The 12,336-nt window shown below is 33.3% G+C and overlaps 1 protein-coding gene and 2 pseudogenes across 1 annotated transcript; all 3 read left to right on the forward strand.

Annotated features, from left to right (window-relative positions):
• Positions 1-260: 260 nt before the first annotated feature.
• On the forward strand, positions 261-1,315 carry LOC18054540 (annotated as a pseudogene).
• A 4,317-nt stretch (positions 1,316-5,632) lies between these two features.
• On the forward strand, positions 5,633-6,816 carry LOC18054541 (probable F-box protein At2g36090). The gene has a single exon (XM_006451922.2). The coding sequence runs from the start codon at positions 5,668-5,670 to the stop codon at positions 6,721-6,723; it is 1,056 nt and encodes a 351-aa protein (XP_006451985.2). The 5' UTR covers positions 5,633-5,667; the 3' UTR covers positions 6,724-6,816.
• A 1,687-nt stretch (positions 6,817-8,503) lies between these two features.
• Positions 8,504-9,192, forward strand: LOC112095700 (annotated as a pseudogene).
• The last annotated feature ends 3,144 nt before the right edge of the window (positions 9,193-12,336 follow it).

The raw sequence follows: 12,336 nt of genomic DNA on the forward strand, positions 1-12,336 counted from the left end.
TTCAAAGAGAAGAACTTTCAAAGCATGCAGGCAGAACTTTCTTTTGTTACCTGTTGATTTCATGTTTGAATTTTTTTATTAGTGTCGTGGACTCTTAAAAAAATATATATTTTAAATACTTATACTTTAATAATATGCAGCCCTCATGGCGAGACAGTTGAGTCCCAGCCAGTGCCAATTTTGTTTTACATAAACAGAAGAAAGCTGTACGAAAGCAAAACACCGAACCATCCCCATCCCCATTCGATCCCCATTCCCATCAAATGGACATGGATTCTCCGTGGCTGTCCAACACCAACATTAGCAGAAATTCAATCTCGACCGTCCATCCTGATATCATGGAAACTCATATCTTTAAACTTTTAGACGCTTCTGCCCTCGCCTCCGCCTCCTGCGTCTCCTTCGGCTATACTCCCTCGCTTCCGACGAAACTCTCTGGACAAACATTTGCAACTCCACATGGCCATCCACAGACACACCACGCATCCGCCACGTCATCTCCTCGTTCCCCAAGGGGCCCCGCTCCTTCTTCTCCGACTCCGTCACTAACCCCGACACGATCAGTACTACCACAACCAATTCTTCCACTTCCTCTCCGGTCAATCCCGACCGTACGTCTCGATTAATCTCAGCCGTTGATATATACCACCAGAAGAGGCATGTGTTCAGTAAAGTTGTCGAGACCGAATCATTCGGAAATAGGTCTCCGTTTAGGGTCGAATTACTCGACCCCGAGGACACGGTGCCGGCCCGGATACCTCACCCGGTGGACGAGCGGATGATGCTTGAACTTGGTGACCGTTTCACGTTGAGTTGGATTTTGATAGATCCGATCAGACGGAGGGCGATGAATCTATCGAGTTACAAGCCGGTGATCGTGGAACGCCGCTGGTTGCCCGGAGAACAAGTGCACATGCGCTATGGATGGGTCTTCTATTCGGGGCCCGGGAAGGAGGGGTCGGCAACGGAGTACGTCAAATTTGGGATTTCAGTCACGTGGGAGGAGTGTCAGTGCGGCGTTATGCACGTGACTGGAGTGAGCTTGGACTTGGAGGACATGTATGGGAACCAGATGAGCGGGAAGGAGAGTTTGGCAATTATACAGAAGGGAATGGCGGGAATTAGGGGGAGCGTGAAAGGGAGGGAAGAGGAAGGAAGACGGAGATACGAAGAGTACATGGAAATGAGGAGGGAAAAGATACTGAGCGTGATTAGTATTAAAGAGCCGGAGAGATTTCATCATTCGCTGTATGGGGCTTTTAGGCTCTTCATATTTGCCACTCTCGGATTGTTGCTTTTCAGAAGATTTTTTTAATTCTCTCTCTCTGTCAGTCTTGTCTTTTTTCTGGAAATTACCTATTTAGTTCTGCCTGCTTTGTTTCAAAATAATTTGAGGAATGATATCTCCTACTAGGAAACATAGATAGCTTTTGTTTTGTTTTTGTTTTTTGTCTAAAATCTAAATATGTGAATTTGGGTGAAGTTTGAATAGGTTTGAATTACATATGTCTAAATAACATGTTCTTTTTTTCAATGTCTGAATATAAGAGGCATCTTATTTGTTTTTATAGATCACAAACATCTTAAATATAATTATTTAACATTTATATCCTTGTAAGAATTATTTATACTTGTTACAAATTTTAAGAGTTAAATACATGCACATTACAATTAAAATCAAACATATGTAGGATTAGGTAGTGATTGATCTCTAAATAAAAATATTATTATATTACTCCAAATGCAAAATTTAATCAAATTTATGAATTAAAATTTTTAAAGATAATTAATTAAAATTCAACAACTGCTGTGCTTGAAGCATTCTAATGCTACTGAAAAAGAGAATGAATCCAAAGAATTGAGAAATGTGAATTTACAAAGAGAAAAAAAGGGATTAGATTTTATAATATGCGAAACATGTATATTTAATAGAGAAAATATCGGAACGTAGTATTTAATTCCTATTTAAACTTTTTTCGTTCAAATAAAAATTACGAAATTTTACTTTTTCTATTCAGATGTAAATATCTAAAAATTAGATATAAGTTACAAAAAAAAACAAGTAAATTTAAAAAAATCTGAAATTAACAAATTTTCATATTTTAGATGTTTAACAAGCAAGCTCATAGTTTCTATTCGATGTAGTTATGAACGTTGAAACTTTTATAATAAATTTATGGTGAACAAAAATCTCTGTTGTCGTGGTAATTATGTCATTGCGTAACTTTGATGATAAGAATTCATGATAGTAGTTAATAGTAGTTATCAATGACGGTTTGATACGAGTAATACGAGTAATTTAGAAGATGAGAGAAGAGGAAGACGGAGGAGTTGAAAGAAAAGAACAATATATATATATATATATATATAATAGTGAATTTAGAAGATGAGAAGAAATTGAGGGTAAAAAAAAAAATGTTATCGAAAAATCTCTTGACCCTTTATTTTTTATTTTTTTTTTCTATTTTTTTTGGCTATTTCTAGCCTTACAATACTTCACAAATAAAATATTAAAAATAACTATAACAGCAAAGTAAAATACAAGGAAAAAAACAAGCTACCACTTGTGTTAAAGATTAACAGCTTATTTATCAAACGGCTTAATTAATTTAACTAATCAAGTCTTGCTCAGCTACTGGCTTGATTATCTCAACCACAAAACGTGACTAAGGCACCGTTCTAACATCTCCACCATCTTTGCCACAATGCCACTCATGTACATACTGCATGCATAATTGCACATGTCATTCCCCTCTCCTCGAGGATCCTTGTCCAAAACCCTTGGAAAAATAACCATCAAACTTGTAATTTGATCATTTCTTTGTTCGCTGCATGAACTTTGATATCGTGTAAAATTTTGTTCGCTACATGAACTATTGTTTAAATCTCAAAAATAGACTTCCGCGGTATGTTTAAGTTATGAGATCTCGCCATTGACATGGCTAGTTTGCAATCAGGGACTTTGATTACATGTAAAATTTTGTATAATTTATCATAGTATTAAAAATAATTTGTTAGAAATAAATTACTTTATTTATTATGTTTGTTTTATTGATATATTCTTATATATATCATCTTTTATATATGATACTATAAATGTTCTGGAATTTAACATGAGCCATTAATCTACAAACATTAGTCTAATTTAACGTCAACCATAGAGGTTACTGAATATATATACTCTCTATTCCAAGAGAATAAGAATTAATGATATGTTCAGAAGAGGAGTTTCAATTAAGTTACTTAGTCCCGTTAATCCACAAAAATCACATTGAAGCTGATACATTCAAATCTAAAAATATACTGTTAAAATTTTGATTACGAGTTGTTTGGCAGCAAGAAACAGAACATTTAAATGAACACGAAATTCTAAAATTGAAGCAATATATTAGTCACCATCTTACATAAAAGAAACAATAGGTTTCCGATATTCAAAAATATATAATCATTGTCAGGTGTGAGTGTTCTCCTTTTTTTTAAATTGCGGACACGCTGTTAAGTTGTGCGACTTAATAAAGTTATTTTTTAATGTACTATAAAGCTGTGCAGTTTAATATCATTAAAATATGACTCTGTTAAACCATATGACTTAAAAATGTGTCCACATGAAAAATTTGAGGGCGCTCACACTTGGGAAGGACTGTAAACTCAATCTAGGATTCTGGATTTGTTAAAGTATGGGAAAGCTATTAAATTGTGTAATTTGATAGTGCAATTACCGTGAAAAATATTAAACCACATGGTTTAATAGTGTTATGGTATTATACTATTAAAATCTATGGTTCAATTAATAGCTTTCCTGAACATTAATAAAGTCCATAATCCTAGAGCAGATTAGTATATATATAAAGACCCAAACCCAATAACATGTCCTAATCTGATCATGATGTAATCCTCATCAAATTCGAATTCTATAAGATAACAGATATGTTTTTCTAATTCAATTATACTTTTGATTATCTCGCTTATATAAAGAGGTCACCATTCAAAAGTTGGCAAATTGTAGGATATGAGAAATAAGCACATTGGAGGAGGGGGTAAAATATCCTCCAAGCCTCTAACTTAAGCATTGGAGTCACGATAACCCCTAATGGGTTATTATTTTGCAAGATTCCAATCAATAAGCTCTTTACTATCAATAATGGCTATTCTCAATACATCAAGCTCTCTCATTGTCCGTTTGGTTGATCTAAGTTTTGGTATCAACAGTTGGCGCCGTCTGTGAGGACACGGTCAAAAGGCTTAAAAGGGTCAACAACTATTATCGAAAAGTAAAAAGAAAATTACACAAAGAGAGCTATAAGAGAGAGAGAAACTGGATTGGGTCCAAAATGAGGCACACAAATCATATTCTTTTTATCCTTTTTTTTATCTTATAATAATATTCTTGCAACAATATATTTGTCTTCTTGAGGATATTACTGAAAAAAATGGTAATATAACAAAATAGCCTTAAAAGTAACATAAAAATTTTCGCAAATTTTTACGTTATGATTTTACTTTTAAGAGTAATTTGGTAAATTGATTTTTTCTAATAAAATTATTCCAAGGATATTAAACATTATTTTAAGTTAGCTGATATTAATTAATTTATAAATAAATTATTAGTAAGATTGTTGCATGACTTCAAAAAATACTAGTTCTTTCATACTAAAATTTATTAGTTAACTTGCCAATTAAATTTTTATAGATAAATTAATTAATGTCAAGAATATTATTGTAAAAATAAAGAAAAAAACAAGAGAAAGAATGTAACATATTTAAGTATATGAGTTGCAAGAATATCAAGAGTAAATGAGTTCTTAAATCAAACCAATATTAATCCTATAAGATATATATGGAAAGATTGCCTAAATTCTAACAACTGTTGGGAATCTATATTAACGAAAAAGAATAGAATTCATTGGATCTGAGCTGTAAGGATGGTGCTTGTTTCTTACGTGAACTTTGAATAATTCTTTTAACCATTTCTATCATAAGCTTCATATATAGTCTAGGTCAGTTGTTTTTTTTTTTTTATTTTCTAGATTTAGAATTGTTTTATATATTCCCTTTGAGAAAGAAAAGAACTTTTAAAACACGCAGGTAATACTTTCTTTATTTGGCGTGACTTGTGGGAACAAGATTTTGAATTTCCTTTTTTGAGTTGCAAAAGAGCATTCTGAAAATGATCAAAATTTGAGTTCATACGTCACAGTGGTTCACAAAGTTCACTTACTAATGACTTAAAGCCAAAAAAAAAAAGAAAAAAGATGCAGACTATGAATCATGCGACATCGCATAAGACGACGACTCGACTCCCATCAAAATATTAAGGAGGGGTGCTGTGCTAACTGCTAAGGAGCAAGAAGTCAAGAGGGTGAGAAAACATGCAATCAACCGGGATCAGACCATTAAAAAAAGACAAAACATATACGCGTCTCGCACAGAAAATCGTGGCCGTCCATTTCATGTTTATTTTAATTTTTTATTAGTTCGGAGCACTCTTTTAAAAAAATATTTTAAATACTTAAAATTTTGATTAAAGTATTTCCCACATGGGTGAGACGGTGAGTGCCCCACCAACTGCACAACTTTGTTTAATATAAAGAGAAGAAAGTTTATATAAAGAGAAGAAAGTTGAATGAACAAAACCCACCCACCCCGTGACCTCATCATCCCCATCAAATGGTGGTTATGCATCCTCCGCTGGTGGCCGAAACCACCGTTACCAGCAGTTCAATCTCGACCGTCCATCCTGATATCATGGAAAATCATATCTTTAAACTTTTAGACGCTTCTGCCCTCGCCTCCGCCTCCTGCGTCTCCTCTCAGCTCTACTCCCTCGCTTCCGACGAAACTCTCTGGACAAACTTTTGCAACTCCACGTGGCCCTCCACGGACAATCCACGCATCCGCCGCGTCATCTCCTCGTTCCCCAAGGGGCCCCGCGCCTTCTTCTCGGACGCCGTCACTAACCCCGACACGATCAGTACTACCACAGCCAATTCTTCCTCCTCCTCTCCGGTCAATCTCGACCGTACGTCTCGATTAATCTCAGCCGTTGATATATACTACCAGAAGAGGCATGTGTTCAGTAAAGTTGTCGAGACCGAATCATTCGGAAATAGGTCTCCGTTTAGGGTCGAATTACTCGACCCAAGGGACACGGTGCCGGCCCGGATACCTTACCCGGTGGACGAGCGGATGATGCTTGAACTTGGTGACCGTTTCACGTTGAGTTGGATTTTGATAGATCCGATCAGACGGCGGGCAATGAATCTATCGAGTTACAAGCCGGTGATCGTGGAACGCCGCTGGTTGCCCGGAGAACAAGTGCACATGCGCTATGGATGGGTCTTCAATTCGGGGCCCGGGGAGGAGGGGTCGGCGACGGAGTACGTCAAATTTGGGATTTCATTGACGTGGGAGGAGTGTCAGAGCGGCGTGATGCACGTGACTGGGGTGAGCTTGGACTTGGAGGACATGTATGGGAACCAGATGAGCGGGAAGGAGAGTTTGGCGATTATACAGAAGGGAATGGTGGGAAATAGGGGGAGCGTGAAAGGGAGGGAAGAGGAAGGAAGACGGAGATACGAAGAGTACATGGAAATGAGGAGGGAAAGGATACTGAGCGTGATTAGTATTAAAGAGCCGGAGAGATTTCATCATTCGCTGTACGTGGCTTTTAGGCTCTTCATATTTGCCACTCTCGGATTGTTGCTTTTCAGAAGATTTTTTTAATTCTCTCTCTCTCTCTCTCTCTCTCTCTCTCTCTCTCTCTGTGTCAGTCTGTCTTTTTTCTGGAAATTACCTATTTAGTTCTGCCTGCTTTGTTTCAAAATAATTTGAGGAATGATATCTCCTCCAAGTAAACATAGATAGCATTTTTTTTTTTTTTGTCTAAAATGTAAATATTTGCCACTCTCGGATTATTGCTTTTCAGAATAATTTTTTAGTTCTCTTTTTTTTTTTTTTTAAACTTAATTTATAAAAAATTACCTATTTAATTCTGCCTTCTTTGTTTAAAACTAATTGGACGAGTGAAACCTGAGTTATACGAAACGATATCTCCTTAATTTACTTCACATTTACAAAGAAAAAAAAAAAATAGTGAGGAGTGATATCTCGTTGAGGGAAACATAGTCGATGTAGATTCAGATACAAAGCTATGAATGTCGAAACTTCGATAATAAATTCACGGTGAATAAAAATCTGTATTGTCGTAATAATTACATCATTGCGTAACTTTAATGATAAAGATTTCACGATAGTAGCTGACAGTAGTTTTAAGGACGGTTTGATAAGAGTGAATTTAGAAGATGAGAAAAAGATGAAGACAAAGAAGTTGAAAGAAAAGAAAAATACATAATCGTGAATCTAGAAGATGCGAAGAAGAAATTAAGGGTAAAGGAAAATATATTTTGTTGAAATATCTCTTACCCTCTATTTGTTTATTTTTATTTTTTTAACTATTTATAGGCTTACAATACTTCACAAATAAAATAGCAAAAATAATTATGACAGCGAAATAAAATATAGGGAAAAAACAAATTACCACTGGTGCTAAAAATTAACAGCTTATTTATCAAATCGCTTAACTAAACTGACTAATCAAGTGTTGCTCAGCTAGTAGCTTGATTATCTCAACCACAAAACCACAAAACGTGACTAAGGCAGCGTTTGTGTTTTTTTTTTATCTAAAATCTGAATACAATTAAATTAGTTTGAATTTGAATAGAGATTAATGTCTGAATTTGAATGATATGTTTTTTTTTATCTGAATCGCTAAAAATAAATATCAAATTGTTTTTTTTGCTTAAAAAATTTGAAAACTATTTTTTTTACATTTATTCCCTTACAAATTATAAATGTTAGCAAATAATAAACATTTCAAAGAATATAAATAAGATAATAAAATATCATAATATAAATCATAATCAATTGAACACAACTCTTTAATATTTTATATTATATATGTTAATCAATTTTATTATAGTTTATGATGTTTTTATATGAAAAATATTCATAAAAAATTATGAAGATAAATAATGCTAATGTGAAGAAAATAAAAAGATAAAATAATTATAGTCTACCACTATACATTATCACAAGTTATATAGAGATCGGTAATAATGCTAATTATTAAATTTAATTCACGTAAGGATTAAAAATTAATTAATTAGATAAAGATATTTTGAAGAATATCTTTTAACGATATTATTCCGACTTTTTAGATCAAGCAAAAAGTTTTAAAAAATTAGTTTAATAACTTAATGACTTAATAGCTGAAAATTTTCATTAAATTGAAAAATAAACAAATAAACTTAATGACTTTAACTGATTAAAATTAAGTCAATTAAATCATTAAGTCAAAAAAACAAAAGGGCGCCTAAGTGTCTGCTCTAACATCTCCACCGTCTTTGCACACGTACATATATTGCATGCATGCATAATTGCATATATCATTCTCCTCTCCTCAAGGAACCTTGTCCAAAACCCCCGTCTTGTTTGCAAAAAATAACCATCAAACTTGTCATTCGATGTTTGCAAAGAGAGAAATATATTAATGATGAACTTCGCGGCTGGCTGCATTACGAGTATGACTCTAAGCATCATCAAGGTTTAGGTATCGGATTCAAGGAGGACGATAAGCCAAACTTCGCCTGTTCTTTCTACTCTAAGACAAAGGCTATGGTAACTTTCATATCTTATCTTGAAATTTTGATATTGGTTATTTCCATCAAATGTTTGATAAATTTTCAGGTTGAGGGGCTATTCAAAGCATGTGAAATGTTTGTACTCCGAGACTCCGAATGTCAATCTCTTCTGATCTAAGCAACCCGCGACACTTTGTAACAAATCTAGCGTGTTACAACAAAGTTGTGAACATTTCGGATAGCATGATCGTGTTGCATGAGATGTCACCAATTGCCATTGAAATGGCAAGAAGGAAATGCAAAGGAGTGTGGAACTTGCAAATCCAGGAGTCATAAGCCACAATGAGATATTGGAGCTTTACAAAAAGTGCATTGACCCTCAATTGAAGTGGTCCACTTGTTTAACTTGGAAGAGCAAGCCAAAGTGCTTGTGGCTCCAAGAAGTCACAATGACATGGATGTTACAAAGCTAAAGAAGGAGTTTCCTGAAGTGTTGTCAATTAAAGGTTCAATCATCAAGTATATGCTTGAGCCGAACAAGAAGAAAAAATAATGACATGTCCTAGCTGCAATATTTGGACTTTGGAGAGAATTTTAGGTGAAATTTAGAAATCGGTTGATTGTTTACTTGTTCATTTGTGTTCATCCCTCATCATATCCTGATGAGAAATGTACAATTATGCAGGTTTAGATCAATATATAGACTTTTCAATTTACTGAAGATTAAACTAAATAAGATACTCATCACTACCCAATAGTTAACTGTTTCGGTTCTTCATTCTTCGTCAATTTTCAGCTAATTTTTGGGTTTTATCTGACTTTTTTTTTCCAGTTCAATTTATTATTTTCCTCTTATAGTAACAATACTATGAGTTAAATCATATGTTTTATTGGATCAATATATTTTTCTTCAACTTGATGCATCTTAAACGATAAGTCATTTGTTCTTAAGACTGTAAATCGGCTAGTCGGCCATTTGTTCAGTGAATGATTAACCCTTCGACTTTCAAAACGTGATCCACTTGTCATTCCTTCTTAAACATAAGCTGATAGAAGTCTAGCTAATGACTGGGTATTGGCTTAGTTATTGGCCCTAGTTTTGTAGGCCACAATGTTTAGCCTGGTTGCACACCGAGCCCAATTCAACCATAAAACTCTCTTTTATTTTCTCCTTTACTGAAAAAATACTGTTGCCATGACAAATTTTTTGGGACCCATCTTTGTATGCATAGCAAGCAATAATAATTATGTTAAAAAAATCTGTTTCGATAAAGGAAAATTCTACTAGAAAAAAAAATCATAAAGAAATCAACCTCACACTACAAGTAGTAGATTTTCCGTAGTTTCTAAATATTAATTTTATTTATTAAAAGTAATTAAAAACTAACTCCAAGGTTAAATTGTAATCCCTTTTGTCACGAGTAAGATCTAATGTATGTAAATTCTTAAAATAATTAAGTTTCCCAACATTAATATGAGGACTCAAAGCTTTATTGCATAATAAAATATTGAAAATTGAAGTAAGAAAGCAAATTGTGTAATAAAAGATGTGATCCCTACAAGTTCCATAAAATTGTTACGAAGTAATTTCAAATACAAATTTAACCCAAAATTAATCAATAGAACTTAGAAACAAATAGCGATTTTCATTCCTTTTGTAGTAAATTTTGACCTAATATAATTTTTTATGCTATAACATAAGCCAGAAGCTTTTACTTTTAAGAAATCAATCTCACATTACAAGTAGTAGAATTTCCGTAGCTTCTGTATACATGTGTGTGTAAGGATAAGCTAGATGCTTTTTAAATAAGGCAACACATATCATACATCAAATAAAATGTATTATTTTTTTAGTGAATTGGGCAGTGAGTTACCACCTCGGAGAGAAACTGAAAAGTCTCAGCTTGTGAATATGACATGGGAACAAGTGTATTTTGCTTACAGGTAGAGTGCACAGGGCATGATATATACCCCATAAAAGGGACATTTTGTTCGGACGTATTTGTCATTCTCTTTGGGGGATATTCGCTTCTGCTCTAGTAATTAAAGGCCACTAAAAGCTGATGCAGCTATTAAAATAAAATACAAAGATTTGCCCATTTTGTAGAATCTCTCAAATGTGAGTGCACAATAAATTAATAAAGAGTAGGTATTTTGATATCCATCAAAATTCTTCATAAAATCTTTTTTCCAGTAAAAATTATCTAAATAACTAAGATAAATTAATTATTTCTTATTTTAGATAAAATTTTAATTGAATGATTAAATAAATTAATAACTTTTTACGCCACCTCATTTTCTAATTTATATTTATATTTTAAATTTAATAAAAAATAGTTTTTTGAAGAAATTTATAAGAATTTAGATTTATGGAAATACCAATTATATAATAAAAAGAAAATAGTTGAAGATTTTAAGATTTATATATATTTTATAAATAAAAAATTAAAAGAAATACTTATTTTAAGGGTGAAAATTTATGGAAAAATGGCTAATTTCAATATATATAGAATTTTATAAACTAAAATGGGAGTATTTTAGAAAATAAAATTCAAGAGTAGTGTTATAAGATTTTATAAGGGTGTTAAAAGCTACACTCATTAACAAAACCAATTAAACTATCAAATCAACACAAACTCTATATGGGAAGACAACTTGTAAATCAAACTTGGGTTTCAGAAACAACATCGATTAGAATTGGGATAGCCTTTAAAAGTCATGTGCTCGTCATGTGTTTAAAATAGAAAGCTAAATTGATTAAAATGGCATGTGATTGTACGTTTTGATTTCAACACTTAAGTAACTCACGTGTGAGGCATGTACTAAAGCTTCAAGTCAAGTTCGTTAAGGTTGTTAGCCACGTGTCGTGTATCTAAGCAATCTAGAATCAAATTTATTATTGACGTTGGTTATATAAAGATGGTTTCTTAAGTAGCTTTACGAATGATTCTAGAGAGTTGTATTGAGATGTTTTAGAGAGAAAGATCTGTCTTGTTCTCTGGTGTCTCTTATACAAGGCTCTGTAAATTTCTCCATTGTTACATCAATAAAGCTCATCTGATAGCTTCTCCCATGGATGTAGGTTGAGCATTCTTGCTCAACTAAACCACGTTAGGATCTTGGTGCTTTGATTGTTCTTCATTCATTTTCTTCATTATTTCTTGATTAAGTCTTGTTAGTATATTGAGTTATGAGTTCCTCAGAATGATCTTGTGATTGTGTAACTTTTATTGATTTGATTTGAGGGATCATGAGCAGTGATTAGTTGCATAATACACAAGCAATCCATTTACTACAATTGGTATTAGAGGTTGGTGTCTTTGATTAAATCTAAGCATGGCATCATCCAAGGTTGACATAGAGAAATTCACAGGCAAGAATGACTTTAATATGTGGAAAATAAAGATGCAAGCTTTGTTGATTACTCAAAGTCAAATTGAACCTGAAATCAAGAAGGAATAGAAATAAGCCACTTTATCCAAAACTCGAGAACATGCTGCTAAAATTGACAAGAAATTCAGAATACTTTAATTCTGAGTCTTGAGGATTCAGTCATTAGAGAAGTGGCAAAATAAAAGACAATGGCTGGATTATTGGCCAAGCTCGAAAGTTTTTATATGACCAAGTCTCTAGCAAACAAACTCTACATTAAAAAGAGAATGTTTACTTTGAGAATGGTAGACTAAAAGAGCACGTT

Source organism: Citrus clementina, unplaced genomic scaffold, assembly GCF_000493195.1.
Source record: "Citrus clementina cultivar Clemenules unplaced genomic scaffold, Citrus_clementina_v1.0 scaffold_1, whole genome shotgun sequence".
Taxonomy (NCBI): domain Eukaryota; kingdom Viridiplantae; phylum Streptophyta; class Magnoliopsida; order Sapindales; family Rutaceae; genus Citrus; species Citrus x clementina.